Source organism: Sesamum indicum, linkage group LG14 (genome assembly GCF_000512975.1).
Source record: "Sesamum indicum cultivar Zhongzhi No. 13 linkage group LG14, S_indicum_v1.0, whole genome shotgun sequence".
In the NCBI taxonomy this organism is placed as follows: Eukaryota; Viridiplantae; Streptophyta; class Magnoliopsida; order Lamiales; family Pedaliaceae; genus Sesamum; species Sesamum indicum.
In genome coordinates, this window is record NC_026158.1 from 4,301,071 (window position 1) to 4,318,664 (window position 17,594).

The 17,594-nt window shown below is 36.3% G+C and overlaps 4 protein-coding genes across 4 annotated transcripts; 2 read left to right on the forward strand and 2 right to left on the reverse strand.

Moving 5' to 3' along the window:
* LOC105176967 (histone-lysine N-methyltransferase SETD1B-like) lies at positions 6,062-8,154 on the forward strand. The gene has a single exon (XM_011099968.2). It carries the CDS (start codon positions 6,226-6,228, stop codon positions 8,137-8,139), a length of 1,914 nt encoding a protein of 637 aa, XP_011098270.1. The 5' UTR covers positions 6,062-6,225; the 3' UTR covers positions 8,140-8,154.
* On the forward strand, positions 10,345-11,386 carry LOC110013107. Its single transcript, XM_020698750.1, has 2 exons — positions 10,345-10,642; positions 10,728-11,386. Exons 1-2 carry the CDS (start codon positions 10,472-10,474, stop codon positions 11,295-11,297), a joined length of 741 nt encoding a protein of 246 aa, XP_020554409.1. The 5' UTR covers positions 10,345-10,471; the 3' UTR covers positions 11,298-11,386.
* LOC105177083 lies at positions 11,476-14,096 on the reverse strand (the record flags this gene model as incomplete). Its single annotated transcript, XM_011100105.2, has 4 exons — positions 11,476-11,901; positions 11,983-12,008; positions 12,380-12,595; positions 13,680-14,096. Coding segments are annotated over 4 exons (894 nt in total), but the record flags the coding sequence as incomplete, so codon positions are not given.
* LOC105176968 lies at positions 15,458-16,981 on the reverse strand. Its single transcript, XM_011099969.2, has 2 exons — positions 16,273-16,981; positions 15,458-16,173 (listed from the first exon to the last, which is right to left on the reverse strand). The coding sequence occupies exons 1-2, from the start codon at positions 16,849-16,851 to the stop codon at positions 15,751-15,753; spliced, it is 1,002 nt and encodes a 333-aa protein (XP_011098271.2). The 5' UTR covers positions 16,852-16,981; the 3' UTR covers positions 15,458-15,750.

The window sequence follows — 17,594 nt, forward strand, 5'->3', positions numbered from 1 at the left end:
TCAACCCAGAAAATCTGACCTTTCCTTCTGCAAAGTGATATGTGAATTTCTTACAATGGGTAATGCGGCAATCTCTTCGTGCCCATACAACAGACACATACGGTGAAACATCAGTGGTTGAAAGGCTCGAAGAAGACGTAGGCGAAATCTGTACATGCTTAGAGCATTTTGAACTTTGTGGCTTTCAACTAACATCCGACCAAGAGGGTGTTTGGCTAAAGCTTGTTTAAAAGATCTTATAAGCTCGTACATCTTATAAGATGTTTTTAGAGTTTATAAGATGTCAGGTCTTATTTTAAAAATAAGTTTGTGTTCGGATAAAATAAGATTATGAAACTTATACTAATGACAAATTTGTAATTAAGAATAATTTACAACGGCAATTAGAAAAACCTAGAACCTAGCATATAGCATGTCTCACTTGTCATTTTTATCTTTCATCTAGAACGGACTGCTGGAGGGTTCTCTCTCTCTCTTTCTCTCTCTCACACACACACACACACACACATGATAATGACAATTATACAGTAATAGATAGAAGCAGCACAAATATTAAAAATGATCATACAATGCTCATTACTTTATCCAACTCTATAAAACAAACACCACCAACCATCTGAATTCGACCCAATTCCTGGAAATACAATAATCTATAGCAAATTAGATGATGTGTGTATGTGAGTTAAAGGTTTACTATATGTATTTGAATAAATAAAAGGCAATAGAAGATAAAATAAATAACTTATCGAATTTGATAAATAAATTAGTCTTAGTTGTGCATGAAAAAAATTATTGATAAAACCAATTAAATGAAATGATGGTTCTTTATAGAAAAGATTAGTAATATTTATAAGGACATCTTACTCGGTCCATCTTTGTCAAATCACGCTAATTATTTTGAGATTTTAAGCTCTAACAAATAACGCATATGTAAAAACATTTAGGAGTCATTTAGTTCAAATGAGAGAAAAAGAAAAGTGAAAGGGAGCAAAGAATAATAGTTTATTCAAGTTGTTTGGTACGATTAGAAAGATAGTAAATATCAAATACTTTCACTTGTTTGATACGAGAAAAACAAATTGAGATGAAAATACTATTTTTTATACTGAATAATCCTTCTCTTCATTTTGTATTAGAACCCCCGACCTATCTAAACATTTTTTTAATTATTTCCTAAATAGATTTAATGTTAAATATACTTTTTAAATGAACCACAACAATATAACTTAATATAATTCGAGAATTAAAACCAAATAACAAAAAGAAAGTCCCATAAAATGTATAAAAAAAAGGTTAAAATAAATTACTTTTTATATAAAACGTCCTTTTACTTAAAAGTTAGAATCTAGTGGAACTCCAATAGTGACTGACACCAACTTTTCAATACATGCAAATTCAAAAGGGAGTGGATTAGATGGAAACTACACGCGCTTACACCGCGCGTCCTTGTATGTTGTGGAAGGAAGCAGGTACTGGGGGTGGTCACATCAAAGGTTTCGTGAGACATGAAACCGACTCTCGGCTTCGGGCGCGTGCAAAAGTTCAGGGGTGTGCTGCACGAGCCACGAGTAGCCTGGGGGTGATTGGGTCAATCAACATGTCTTTCAGGCAATGGGGACTGGAGGCTATGTCACGTGCATTCTTGGATTCTTTTTGTTACCACGTGACTTTTGTCACCTCAAAAATATCCCTCTTAGGTTTCTTATTTCAAAAATGCCATTATGTCCTTTTACCACCAAACAACATTATTATGTTGTAGATTAAAATTATATTTCTTTTATTATAAAATTATTAATTATTTTTTTTATATTTTATATAATTATATAATTTTTACACGGAAAGTTATGTTAATTTTATCTTTAGAAAATTTTTTTATTTCTTTTTTAATTTAGAAAAATATAATTTGTCTTGTAATTTATGTAGAATAACAATTTTAGTTCCTAATATCTTATTCTTGAATGTTAAAGGCTCATTTTTTAAATAATTTATCAAACGCTTTGCAACATTTTATAAGTTGTTCTAGAAAACATATAAGCTCAAAGAAACACCCTCTTAATTTTTTGAAATATTGTATTAGATTTGTATATCTGATTTGTCCTTTAAACAACAATTATTCCCCAAATTAGATATTCAACGGGGTAGAAAATTGTTAAATCACGTTCGGGAAGGAATTATTATACAGATCGCCCATCATCTATCACTAAGCCATAAAAGTTATTGCATAAGCTGCTGATGCTTTCTCAATATGAGGGCTCTATAGCTGATACGTAGATCTATACGCTCCAAAACAATCAGTTAGTATAAGCACTTATTGTCTCCTTTGAAAGGTTTGCAATAATTATTGAGGTATCTACCTCTACAACTGTAATTACCTAAATCTCGATTCAGACTTATGCTTCGAAGGGTCATAGTTGCAGCCACCCCAACAAGCCTAACAATTGGTGTTGCAGGCCTACCTATTACTAATCTAGATCGAGGGTTGTGAAAAAGTCGAATCATGACAGGAAGTTGAAATTATCTTTTGAGATTGTCAAATCATCATTGACCACGTCCCAAATGACTCTAGGACTAACCTAAACCTAATAGATGTCAAAAGAGAGAAATTGAATGCAAATATATTCTTTTCCAATTTAAAAATTTGGAAAATATGCACAAAATTTGCAGCAGATAACTTAGGATTCTTTAGAGAAGAGCAGCAAATAAATAATCTTAAAGTGTTAGACAGATCTGGGTCCTATTTACTTGTCCCTACTTGTGTATTTTTATTACTGACCAATTGCTAATTTTTAATTTTATTTAATTTAATTATTAGTACTTATAATGTAATAATGTCACAGTAAATTCACTCCATAATTAAAAAATAAAGAGAGAAATTACAATATTGAATTTAATTTGAAATTAGTGTTGGTGAAATAATTCAAACTCAATGCAAGTATACAATAATAAGGGCAGAAATTGTGCAAGAAAGGGTCCCAACCCCCAACCACAAGGCATGATTTAAATTCCCAAGACAACTTCAGGACATGTGTGTACTAAGAGCATGTTTGTATACATTTCATCATTCCTCAATAAATTATATAAGGCAAAAATATATATATATATAGGAACCTTAACTTAAGACATGGTTATATAAGGGATTTTATCTGAAAGCGATGTAATTACCATAATATTTGAAAGATTACAGAGAAATTTAGCAAATTTGTTGACAAAAAGCCTGTCAAGAAAGCTGGTAAAGAACATCCGTACTGCAATGGGTTTAAGACCCTTTATCGTAAACCATTAGTAGTAGGAACCCGACATTTCCTTTTAGTACTATCGTTATTCGAAAGGTTTAAGGGTAACAACAAACTGCGATTAAGTGACTCAAATTAACTTGAGATAAATATATCTTATATTTCTATGAGTGGTTAATAAGGAGAGGTACGACTCTAGGATGGAGGGCAGGATCGTAATTGAGAAAAGAATGAGATTTGTATATATTGTCGTGTTCGTGTCGTCGTGTTTGTGTCCATGCATTATAGGTTGCAACTTTTGGGTTCAAGAGGTATAATTAATGAAAAGATATATATTTTCTGAAAATACACAAAACATCTACATATACAAAATGAGAGATTTTTCAAGTGACAGATTTTATACTTCAATTTATAAGTTCTTTCATTTTATATATTAATTTTCGGATTTTTTTTTTTTTCTAAAGAAGGCTTTTGAAATCGTTGTTCGGCAAGCCTCGATTAGTTTCATTGTATCCGAGAAGTGAGTTTACTTAATCTGATAACAACTAATTGTGGAGGCAAATATCATTTTGAGGATAGTGAGATCATATTTCAAAACCTCTTCAAAATTCAATTAACCCCAACATAATTAACTGTCAATATTAATACATAAAAAATAAAAAAACACATTTATCCACATATATAGAAACGGCAAACAACTATTTCATCTAAAAATTAAAATTGTTAGAGATGATAATTATTTAATATTTAATATTTAACAAAAATGAATCATCAAACCTACTTCAAAGCCCTTTTAGTTTGGGTAAATTATATTAACACCCCTTAAGGTCCAAGCAGAAGCACTCCTCTGTCTTTCATAAAATTACAGTTACAAATAAATCCCTAATGATAATAATTTACACAAACACCCTGTAAAATGTATTATACTAACATCCTCTTATACGATATATCTATAATTTTATAAAAAGTAGGACGTGTTTGTATCTTTTAACGAAATCTTAATAGATATTAATTTTTAAAATAATTCAACTCGATAAATACTTACATGCTGAATTATTAAAAAAATAGACATTATTGAAAACATAAAACCAAACAGTAGTAAAGTTTTATTGTCAGGAAGTAGTGATCTGGCCACGTTCAGATTCATAAGCAAGATTTGAAGCAACACCACAAATATACATATATATATATATATGGTCTGATTAGTGAAGTAAGTAGGTATCCCATGTTGCATGGGATTTGATCCACAACGTAATCATGCACGCATCATTCCATATTGTTTTTTCTCGGATTATTCTTAATTGTGTGTGTATATATATATATATGTCTTGCAAGAAAGGAATATATACCAACAATATTAAGAAAAACTCCGATTATAATTCGTCGATACTCAAGTTAGTAAAGTCGTAGATTTAGAATTTTATGTGAAATGAGAATGAATTTAGATTAATTAATGAGATTGTATTTTATATTGACTTAAGCTATCAAATGAATACATTTCCAATAAAAGTATATACAAATAAAATATGTTCTTACTTTAATTACTATTTCAAAAACTGAAAACTAAAACAAATCGGTCGAGGCCCGATATTGAAAGTTGTACTTGGGGGTATGAAGGTTTGATCAATTTTTAAGTTTTTATGAGATGTGTGATTTCACGTGAACCATTGATCCAAAAATGATTGGATGGCCATCATGAGTATGTACAAATCAAAATCCAAGTCGAACGGCGCCAGTTCAGTACGATCTAACTAAGAGAGGATCGGATCTTAGCCACTTATTATGAAATTACTGAAAAAATTCGGGTATATGTAATTTTCAATACCATTAGGTAGTTGGTAGTCCCCACTAGGGGGAGACTTTAGGTCTTATATTACGGGTTTGGGTAGTTTAGATCGGAGCACCTGAAAATTCAAGTAGCTAAAATAAATTACCCTATCCCACACTGCTTGCAGGTGTCTCGATTTTTGTTTTAAATAAAAAACTTTCTAAAACTAAAATAAATAATTACGTAAGCATATATTTGTGCCCCAACAAACAAAAAATCTTCTAAACAGTCTCTATTTTTAATTTCAATATTTTTTTTCTTTTACTTCAGCTGATTGGTTGGAGATTGATCAATTATATAGCAACTATAGTAATACATCAATTTGATTGGTTGAATCCGTCCAAATCGCATTGAAAAATAATTTTCTTAATAAATATTACTTTATATTATAACTTAATATACGAACATTATGCATAAAATATTTTTTAATATATAAATGAACTAAAAATTTTAAAGAACGTGAACTATGTGTAACAAAAGCAAAGATTATTTTAAAAATGTTTGCAAACACTTATTTTAAAAACTTATCTTTTATTACTGAAAATAAATTAAAAATAATATTATTATTAAACGATTATATTTTTGAACTGTTTAAATTAAATTAATTTAAATCAGAAGTTATAAATAGCTCCATGTCTATTTCAATAATTTATTAGTAAAATTGTAATTATTAATTATTTTTTCAAACACTATAATTTTAATTTTTATTTTCAAACATTCTCGACTTTTATTATTTCGTATTTATGAGTTTTTTAACATTTTATTTCGACCAAAAAAATAAAAATTATTGCACAGGCACTAATTATTTTGAATAAAGTGATTTGATTTAGTGGGAAGTAGTAAATAAACTAAGCATTAACCCTTACAAGTTTACTATTTGGTTAAGACAAAGTGACAAACAACATACCGCCATCTCCCATTATATCACACACACACACTGCTAATCACTCCATCAGTTCTGCGACACTGATACACCTTTTTACTGCATAATAATCAATCACTCAATCAATCCCAATGATTCATGGCAAGCAAACCACTGCAGTAAAAAGGCACTCAAATGGGACTTAGAATATACCCCATTTCCACACTACACTCACTGCCATCTGCAGCTCAACCAACGCTGCCATTCTTGCTTCACTCTTCCCGGCCCTCTCCTCCATTTCAATGAAACTCAGTAAATCAATTCTTGGCCCTGTACGCGCCACCAGGAACGGTGGCGCTGTCTCTCTGTCCTTCTTCAGCCGCCGCCTCCGCCTGCGCTCCAATGGCAGCCAAAGGTCGCCCTTTTTCAGGAAAAAGAGAGGCGGCGCTTTCGAGAACCACGAGCCCTCTTCGCCTAAAGTCACCTGCATTGGGCAGGTGAGGGTGAAGTCCAAGAAAAAGGCGAGCCTTTCCGCAAGGCGGATTGGAGAAGTTAGTTTCAGAAAGATGGAGCAATCGCATCAGCCGCCGCAGCAAGAATGCTTGCGCCATAGAAATCAGAGGTGGGTTCACCTGCCGATCTCGTTTTGTGAGGCTTTGCGTGCGTTTGGGGCTGAATTCAGCTGCCTGTTCGGCCCTTGCAAGAGTTCTTGTTTTTCGAACAAGGCTGAGAAGAAAAGACGGTATGCGGATGAGAATGGGTGTGGAGCTGTGTTTGCGAGGTGGCTGGTGTCGGTGAACGACGCCGAGGGAGGGCAGAGGAGGGAGATTGAGCTGGTGGTTGGCGGCGGAGGAGATGAGGCGGAGACGGCGCAGAGAATGACTATGAGGAGTTCAAGGAGGCATGTGTTTGAGGATATTGAAGTTAAGGATGACAGGATTGAAGTGAAGGGGCAAAGTCTGGAGGGCGAAGAAGAGGAAGAAGAAGCAGGCAGGGTGAGCATTTGCATACCCCCTAAGAACGCGCTTCTGCTGATGAGGTGCAGATCTGATCCAATGAAAATGGCTGATCTTGCTCATCGATTTAGCTGGGATGCAAACGCTGCTCCGAGACATGAGGATGAGGATTTTGATGAGGAAATCAGTCATGTTGTGGGTTTAGAAGAACAAGAAGAGGAGGTACGAGGACTATGTCAAGGTGAAGACAAGACTTTATCTGCAGTAAAAGAAGGTAAAGATGTTGGTGTTTCAGAGCAAGAGATCCAAAATGAAGCAGAACCCAACATGGAAATGGAAGAAAAAGAGCAAGAATCATTGGTAGAAGAAGAAAAAGAAGAGGTTGAGTCTAATATGTCTTCATTTGAAGCACTTTTAGACCAAGAAAACGCAGAGCAGTATGAAGATTGCCCGATTCAAGTAGAAGAGAGCCCAGTTCTCCGCCTGCAGTTATCTTCACCGCAAGAATCGGGCAAAGAAACCATTGAAGTTGTGGCAGTACTCCCTGAAGATGAAGCTGCAATGCAGAAAGAAAAACAACAAGAAACAGAGGAATCAATCGCCACAGAAAGAGAGACGCCCTTTCTCAACAACATTGAGCAAAAACCAGAGCCTGCAAAAACCCACCAAGAAGATGCAAAACAAGAACAAAAAGCAATAGAAGCGATCAAAACCCCGGAAAATCAAGAACTCGCCATCAGCAATCAAGAAACCAAGAAAGAAGAAAAGGAAAGCCCAGCATTGCCCGAATGCTTGCTGTTAATGATGCGGGAGCCTAAGCTATCAATGGAGGTTTCAAAGGAAACATGGGTCTGCGGCACAGACTTCATCAGGTGGCTGCCGGAACGGCCGCGCAAGGCGGCCAAATCCACCAAAACCAGCGGCTGCCATCACGATCAGGTCAAGAAGAGGCCCACCACCATTGATCCCAAGCCTAATAAGCCCAGCCTCCCACCGCCGCCAACAAAGAAGAATGATCTTCAGCCACCGCGGTCTTCCTGCTCTCTCCCGGCCGCGTCCATGGCCAACATGATCGAGCAGAAGCTGGTGAATGGGGGCGGCGCCCACGAACCCTCTGCGCTGACAAGATGCAAGTCGGAGCCCATGAGGACGGCGGCGGCGAAACTAATGCCGGAGTCGTGTAATGCAAGCACGAAGATGGAGGCCCACAGGCGGGCCAGTCTCGGGGTCGGCGTCGGCGCGGCTGGAGTCGGGTTCTGAGCTGAGCTGAGCTGGCAAAAAAATAATGAAGGGGGAATCTTTAGGGTTTAGAGCCTGAGTGACAAGTGTTATTGCACAGTACGTTTGCTTGTAAGACATCCCCCCCCCCCCCATTGTCTGTAAATCATTTTCCCTTTTCTTTCCCTCCAAATTTTGGAATTTCAGTGACCTATTTTTGTCGTGATAACTGTATTAATATACTAGCTAGTATTTTTTGTTTCGATACAAATCTAAAAATGAAAGTTTCTGGGGTTGAAAAATTATACTTATATATTGAGTTCATGTTAGACTTCAACTATCGTTTTACCAACGAGTAGCTTCAGATAGTATGTAAAACTATTGGGACAGATCAGTTTTAGTTACGAATAACAAATAAGGTGTATGTAAACAAGAATGTGACGAATCGTCTTCTTGAATCTTGAATAAGTTCTTCAACATTTTGCGTTGAATCCATTGGGACTAAAACATGGTTGGTCTTGAGTCCAACTTAAAGATAAGGCAGAATGGGTTCAAGTCTGGACAAACTGCAGTGGTGTGAAGTTTGAATTCGGCCAATCTATACCGTTGTGGATCCTAATTGCAATAAAATCTGTTTATCCATGATCATTGGAATGAAATAATTCATTCATGATAGTTGGATTATAGGAAAAACTTCAAACAATCACCTTTCATAATATTTAAAAAATTGATCATGTCTAGTATTTTCTTGAAAATAGGTACTACTCTAGTGTGAATGTTTTTAGTCTTTTTACATAAAAGATGATGATAAAGGTCAAATTTGTTTATTTGATAGCCATGGAAAAGTATGAGCAAAAAGAGCTTGTGCTTGCTTGTACAATATTTTTAGTCTCTCTCATCCGGAGTAGGTCAAGGGTTTGTTAATTTGTGAGAAACGTTTCGCGTCATGAGAACGAATGTTTAAAAAACAGAAAAAAATGTACTAAATCAACTATGATCATTATATTTTATTTTTTATCTATCACTTTTTATTCAATGAATTAACTATCATCGTTACATTTTATCTCATATCTCAATCTCAACGAACCCATTTTGATCTTATTTTTTATAAGACGAAATGAAATGTCAAGCAATCATAACTAAAATATCACTGGATTGTCGAATATAATCACACAAAAAGAAATAAAATGATGGATAGAATAATAATTTAGGAGCCCCCGAGGCGTGGCAGATGGCAGATGCTCATGCAACTTGTTTATATAAATATCAAAGTCAGTAGACAGGCTGGTCCTTGTTACATTCATGTCTTGCATATGTTGTCTGTTGAAGGAAAGGTTGTCAAAACATGTGAAGTCCGACGTTGGAACACACCATCCCGTCCTGCAATGGACTAGTTTATATATAAATGTATTGCCCAGTATAGCTTTTAATTGGGTTAAAAGAAAACAGAATGAGTTTAGAATAACGGTGAAATTCTTGGATGGATGAATGATGAAATAGAACTGGATGGTGAAAACCATCCAATCCAACAGTCATAAATAAATCCCATGTAATCCAATGATCGCCAACGGATAATTAGGAGTTGGGTGCCGCGATCACAGAAAAGGCCCTTATGCTAAAATAAGGTGGTTTTGTTGGTAGTACGTGTTCATAAGTTGGGTAGTAGACAACTTAATTATGGGGAGTGATTTTGATCCACTTTAGATTTCAGTAGACATGTGGTAATGGATTCAACTTTGGAGTAGAACCAGATATTTCACATTGATGGGTGCTGTTATTACTGATATGAATTACTACACTGATCGTCCTTATAATTGTCGAAGAAGAAACATATGAGTAAGTTGACAAGTGGATGTTTTACAATTAGAACCAGACAGTCTTAAAATTTTGCCAGCAGTAAGGTTGACTCAGTCTTACAGACAGCTGGAAATTTGTGGTCTAAAAATGTAATTTGGAGGTGTAAGAACATGGAAACCTTCACCAAAACTTCTCAGATTGACAGCAGTTTCAATCTGTTTCTTGTGGATTTTACTTCATTAAAATTGAAGAAGATCTTGGTTTTGTTGTTATGTCTCTTTTGAGTCACATGATAACTCATATTTTAGTACATGTCCACTCCATGATGGTGGTAAATCTAACATTTAAAATAAAAACAGCATCATGATGCATCATCATTAATCAGCAATTAGGACCACAACATTAAAAATATTCATTAAAGTTTGTGAAACCACCTACTCTCAACCAAACTTAATAACACAACATGGCAAATAATTGATCATGTTTAGTCAAGTTTAGCAAAATCCCATAACATCAATGGCTTGTTTGTTCATGTAATAATCATTGGCAAGAGCAGGTCTGCAAGAACTGAGGGAATATGGGGGCATGGAAGAAAGATTACCTGGATCTTGTTTTAGTTCCATGTGGCTTGCTCCTCATGTTTGGATACCATCTCTTCCTTCTCTACAGATACCTAAAATGCCCTCAGACGACCATCATCGGCTATGAGAATCACAACAAGAGAGCTTGGGTTGAAAGAATGTTTCAGGTCAGAAAAAACCCTGTAAAAGTTATCACAATATCAGATATTCTTGTTGAATTCCCCTGTGAACGGGAGAGTTTTTTGGTTTCAGGTGGAGCTGAAGGACCGAGGGCCGGCTATTTCTGTGATCAGTAGTAACATAACTGCCGCAACAGCCCTGTCGTCAATCTCCCTGGTCCTGAGCTCCCTAATCGGTGCATGGATTGGAAGCTCGACAGCTAATATATTCACCAGCAGCTATATTTACGGCAGCAGAACTCCATCCATAGTTTACATCAAGTACATAGCTCTTCTTTCTTGCTTCCTGGTGGCGTTTACCTGTTTTGTTCAGACGGCAAGGCACTTCGTTCACGCTAACTTCCTCATCAGCATGCCAAATAACGATATCCCAGTGAGTAGCATCGAGAGAGAGGTGATAAAAGGGAGTAATTTCTGGCTGATTGGCCTGAGATCACTCTGTTTTGCCATAACTTTGCTCCTCTGGATCTTTGGTCCGATCCCAATGTTTGTTTGCTCTGTGATCATGGTGGGGATGTTGATTAATCTCGACAGAAACACGACACCCTTGCATCGGTATGAGCCAGTTGGGAGACGAGAATTCCAGATGAAGATTGATCAGAAGAAAGAAGCAGTCAATAGGGTAGTTGAACAGCAAAATTAGCACATCAGAGCTCCAATTTACCATGATCTGTAAAGTTTACTTGATTACAATCTAGTGGTGAGTCAATATGCACCAGCAATTCACTTTTATCAGAAGAAAAAAAGATCAATTGGTTCAAGAATATGATTGTTCTGCTTCTGCATGAGTTTTTCTATTTTCCTTCAAGAACTCGTTGGTCTCTGTGGTAACAATTGCTCTCGGGAAGAGATCACGATATGCTGCTATATACAAGAACTTACATAGTGTTGCAATATACAGATTGCATACAGAAGAGTATCAAATTTTTCGTGTCGGATACAGTATTTGTATGAAAAATCAAAATTTTAAGTTGTACACTACATTCAAGAGGATGGCACCTGCTCCTTGTGTTCACTTTTGCTCTTCATTGTGTTTTACCGGAACTTGATCCTCACTGGCACTGCTTTTCCCGGAACTATCCACATCACGTGATTTTGAATTTGACGAGTTGAATTGTGCTCCACCGTGGCTACCAGGAGCTTCGGCAAAGGAGTTCATGGCAAGCTGGCCTGAGTAAAGAAACAAACCTAGAGAGTTGAAGCCAAACACAAACGTCGCAAGGTAGCACAGCCCGTTTATGATAGTCCTGCATGGAGTTGATGAAAACGGTTCATAAATCTAATATTGAAACGGGAAAGATAACTTGCGCTCGCCTTACCAAAATTACCTTATGGTTATGGTTATCTGGCGCACCTGGAAAATAGTAAAAATGTATACTATCAGTCTGTATACTATAACTAATCTGATAATATCCTTAACATCTACATGCATTTTAATAGGAAAGAGTTGATATAAGTGTCTAATGCATCTCTATTGTTTGATAGATAATTCCTGCATTATAGGAACGCAGTAAGTCATCTTTCTGTCTGATAAATGACTCCCGGAGTGTAGAAGTGCCCTGCTTATCGTTCTTTCTTTCTCATCCCCACCATCGGCAGCACCATAGCGTTGTTAAGCATGACAAAATTAGATTTCACCGACAATTTCAATATAATGCACGAGTTGAACTGAAGAATATATAACGTATACCGAAATCAGTGCAAGTAAATTGATCAAGAACAGACCGAGTAGTTATCCGAGAGCTTTTGGTGATTAAGAGTATATTCAATACTCGTCGTGAACTTGTAAAGAAGTACTCCGAACGCAGCAGCTATTAACGCTCCAAGAAGTGCCTGATCAGGTGAAGGAGTCTTGGATTTAACCGGTGACTTAGATACTGCTTTCAAACTCTCTATCGCCTCCTCCTGCAACGACTTTGTTGCTCCGGCCGACCTAAATCTCTGATCCAACATAAATCACAACATTACACACACACACATCTGCACAGCAATACTGAACTTCATATAAAAACAAAACTGCAAGACTCATTCCACGAAGTAGACTTATTTTGTGTTGCAAAAGGTTACATCGGCATAAACCGGTTGCTGCTATCCAACTAAGAAAATCTAAGCCCCACGAAAAATTTCTTTCACGAAAGCTAGTTGAGACATGGCACGATATGGTCATCGTATCTCCACTACAGTATTAGTAAGTTAAGCGCAACTTTCACTTAATCAAACAACGAGGTTGGAACTCGTAACGTTCAAGTGAAGAATTGAACACTGGACCACCATGTTAGTAGTTAATAATCAATGAAGCAGACTACTTCCAAGGAATAGTATGCAAGAATTAAACATGTCCCTAACAAAATTCTGCCCACATTTTCGTTCACATGTCGATTATCGTAGATTGAACACTTCCTTTGGCAGCATAGTAAAATTAGTAACATAGCTTCACAAGAGGGTAATTCCCACGGCTCTCTTGTGAGGATTGAGAAAATTGCATGTAAATTTAATATAGTTCAGTAAATTATATTCATTATTCTTGATGTTTGTTTCCATGTAAAAAATTAAATTTCTTCGTTAGTCAATTTCTTTTATTGAATTTATTGATATTAAAAAAAATTGAATGAAAATTCATATTTACTTATTACTAACTTATTGCAGCTTAAATTTTTTATCAAAGACTCTTGTAAAGGTGAAGAATACTTTCTTACATGCATTACTCTATGAAAACGTATAAGAATAATTTAATCAAAAAAATTTATTTGACATGCAAAAAGTAGACGTAAATATATATTTTTATTCAACTTTTTTGTTAATATTAATAAATTTGAGTGAGGAATAGGTTTATTTATTAAACGAAAATACGTGTAAGAATGTTAGATATAATATTTCGAATCACGTGCGTCTATATATAATTTTATCAAATTTTAGGGATGGCAATGTAAATATCCCCATATAAAAAGCAAGCTGAATTTCATTACCAACAAAATCGAAGCAACATAAAAAGACAACAGTATGAGAGTAAGAGTAGCAAATATACTGTTTGTTTGGCACGCTTGGCGCGGCGGCGGAGGGAGCGGAAAAGAAAGAGAGCGAAGGCACCGGTGAGTAGAACGCTGGCGGCGGTTTGGAGAGCCGAGTCATCGGAGGCGGCGAGAATCGAGTTAAGTGAGGGAAGGAGCTCAATGGGTCCCTCTTGGGGCGGCGCGGCGGCGGTGGTGAGTTCTTCAGATAGTTGGGCAAGCCATACTTTGTGGGCAGAGCATAGAGGATAGTGATTGTTGGGTCTGAACCGAAGATTGAGGTAGTGGGAAAATGGAGATGGAGAAAGAGAGGGGAAGAGGAAGGCGGCGGAGGAGGAGTGGCGGCGGGGTGCCGCTGCGTCTGCATCATCATTTGCATTGTCTTCTCGGGCAGTATAGTAATAATGTTTGGAACTCAGACGACACAATAAATATCAACAGATGTTTTGTAATAAGGAAATATCTTCTCAAGATAGATATTTATTTGATTTTTGTAATAATTTATTTCTCAATATTAAATAAAAGAAATGAAATTGACATAATCTTTTATTTGTATTTATGATGAGCAATTTCTCAATATTAAATAAAAGAAATGAAATTGACATAATCTTTTATTTGAGTTTATGATGAGCAATTTATGAATATTTGTTCTTTAAATTGAGGTGAGGAATCAATCCAAGAAAGAATACTGTTAGATATGTGCACTATGTTATTCCAATTTATAATTTATGTAGATAATGAATGAAAATAATTATTATTAACACAATATGATGATACATGTGTTATTTATTTTTCAATTTTGACCCAAAGATGAAATCCGACCCAAGTTAGATTGAGAAATCAAACCCAAATACTCAATGCTATTAGGTCAAACTCTTGTTGCCCATTCATTATGAGTAGATTGAAAGGATCATTAGCCCACTCCCAACCTCCGTCCTTATATTGATGGGCTTTTTTGAGCCAGCTTATTTTTATGCACATTAACAACTATAAATTTAGTAGTTATTTAAAAGAAACTTTTAATTTTATAAAAGATAATAAATAAAATAAATACATTCGGACTTGACACGGCCTGGTTCGGGCCTCAATCGAGCCGATTCATTTCTAGGCTTGGGTTTAGAAATAGACACAATTCGGACTTGACGCAGCCTAGTTCGGGCCTCAATTAAGCGAATCCATTTCTAGGCTTGGGTTAGAAATATAGACAATTTAGAAATAGGCCGTTTGGGCCAACTTATTTTTATGCACATTAACAACTATAAATTTAAGTAATTGTTAAAAGAAAATCTTAATTTCATAAAAAATAATAAATAAAATAGACATGTTCGGACTTGATGCGGCCTAGTTCGGGCCTCAATTGAGCCGATCCATTTATAGGCTTGAGTTTAGAAATGGACACAATTGGGGCCCAAAGCTCAGGACTACTTCAAGATCGATCATAAACAATAGTGCGTCGGTCCTGAACCAAGCTTTTTCAGATTGGTCCATGTCGGCCCTAAGTCGGCTCAACCCAGCCGAGCTCACTATACACCTTGACATAGCGACATGCATATAAGATTAATTGATTATATCTTATTACTTTGAGCGACCACCACATATAATATATAAATATTAGCTGGATTGGTAAGAACAAGATACTAACATTTAATAGCTGTAGATTATGTTCCCTCACTGTCAGAAGAATTTGAGTTGATGCGTAACACATAAAAATATGTGTTGTAAGCGACCTATGATTAAAGCCACCCCTTATTGTTTTAGGAAAAGAAAAGAAAAAAACAGGAAAGAAACAGAGAGCTGCAAAATGAGCCTTCTTGCTATTAATGTAGTTAGTACAAAATCTGGCAAAGCAAAGAATGTGTGAGTTGCCCAGAATGTTAGACAGAAACTTCTCTGTGACAATAATCAATCAATCAATCAATCAATTTCAAAAACAAAAGAGAGAATCTCAATTCTCAGTTCATACTAATACTATTACTACCTAACCATCATCATCTTCATCATCGTCAGAACCTTATATTCTGCAAAGTCAATTCCACCATCATCATCAAATTCTTGCAACTATATATATATAACAGCTAGTCTAACATATCAACACTCCTGCCGCACATTAGACGCCACCGCCCTGGCCCAGAACTTGATCTGCGCCTTCATGTCTTCGTTTGATCTCTTCCCACCCCACTTGGGAACCGCCTGAGCAGAACCCGGCCCCAGCGGCGGCGGAGGCGGGGGCACCCGCCCAGCGGCGGCGGGCGGCCCCCGCCACGCGGCCCTCCTCGCCATTTTCTCTTCGTTTTCGATGCTGACAACATCCGGGCTCAAGTTTCTTCTCTCCGAATCGAATCCCGACTCCGTCAAATCTTTGAAATCAACAGCGCTCCAGCTTTTCTGCGTCTTAACCTGATTTCCTGTGGGCTGAGGCTTTGTCGCCTCCAATCCCTCCAATTTCATGCTTTCCGCCTCAGATTTCCTTCTTGATCTCTGCCTTGATACGCTGGAACTCGGCGTCACGCCCTGTCAAATCATTTCAGGTTTTCTTCAACCAGATATACTATAAAATGAAAGGTATATATCATATATCATTCAATTCAAGCATAAAAGAGAGATATGAACCTTATTAGCAGAATGTTGTCTAGGAGGCAAGTTATCTCTGTGCTTCATAGAAGCCTGCCTGATCAATTTCCCCATGGAAAACTCAGTCTCCTCATCGTGAAACTCTTCCTTTTCCAGGCTTGTCGGCAGCGACGGGGCCCGAACCAACCTGTTTCCCGATGCTTTTCCGTCAGGCTTGCTTTTACGAGGATCTCCCCCTTTTACTCCCTGGAGAGATTGTCCAGCACCAGCACCAGCCCGCCTGATTTCCTCGTTCTTGATGGACGCATAGGTTTCTTCATACGATTTTCCAGGCGAATTCTCCTGGCTGTAGTTGAAAGAAGTACAGGGATCGGAGAAACTCCTCAGCATTCTTGATTTTCTCCGAAGCAAGTTGCCGAAAAACCAGCATTCTTCCAGGAGGTCTCCAGGCTCAACCTGGTGAGCATCGGTTTCCCTGGATTCATGAACATTGAGATCCATGCCTGCGAATATTGAGATGGGATTGGGGGGTTCTTGAAAATTTTTATATGGGGAGAGACATCGTTGGAAAGCTGTCAAATTGTCTGATTGGGAGGGCATGTGGGATTGGGATGTCATGTGCTTCAAGATTGCTACACATTTATTACTAATTGTTGGACATTGGAGTATGAGGTGTTTTTAATTATTGAAGTTGTGGACATTAGAATATGTGAGGTGTGTGTGTTAATCATTGAATTTCTATGACTTTTTGGAGGAATATTAATAGGATTCCAGATATCATCAACAATACAATATTTTATTTCATATGTATATATACACACACATATATGTGCTGGAAGTGGAATATCAGATGCAATATTGATTTAAATGAAAAATTCAAGACCATAAATATATACGTGGATAAATACAATATTTTTTAAGAATATTAAGCAATTTCAGTTAATTATATGTACTGCGTTCGTACCTACATTTTACAAGTGTCAAAATATTTAAGTCTTCATTTGTTAAAAAAACAGCGATTAATCAGTTTTATATTATTATTCAAGTAATTAATAAATAGACATGTGTTTTCCTTTCATATCAACTTAATCATATAAAAATTTCTCTCTTTTGATTTAATTAGTTCTTGATATTTTGAATTCTTAGTGTCTTAAACAACATAATTGAAGTATCATAAATAACTAAAGTATGAGATCATGAGTTCAAATATCACCAATGTGTACATATTTATTCCATTTCGTGTGAGGTTATTATATTGTTCTTTATTATATTAATCGAAATAATGTATCGATCAATCTATTAAAATACTAATATAACCATGATTGTTCCTGTCAAATAAAAAAAAAAGAAGAAGAATAGAA

Bases quoted from the DNA above. Each gene is read 5' to 3' on its own strand.
- LOC105176967 (XM_011099968.2), top strand. From the start codon at position 6,226: ATGAAACTCAGTAAATCAATTCTTGGCCCTGTACGCGCCACCAGGAAC.
- LOC110013107 (XM_020698750.1), top strand. From the start codon at position 10,472: ATGGGGGCATGGAAGAAAGATTACCTGGATCTTGTTTTAGTTCCATGT. The intron at 10,643-10,727 runs GTCAGAAAAAAC...TTTTGGTTTCAG, and splicing joins GGGTTGAAAGAATGTTTCAG to GTGGAGCTGAAGGACCGAGG.
- LOC105176968 (XM_011099969.2), bottom strand. From the start codon at position 16,851: ATGACATCCCAATCCCACATGCCCTCCCAATCAGACAATTTGACAGCT. The intron at 16,174-16,272 runs GTTCATATCTCT...ATGATTTGACAG, and splicing joins GACAACATTCTGCTAATAAG to GGCGTGACGCCGAGTTCCAG.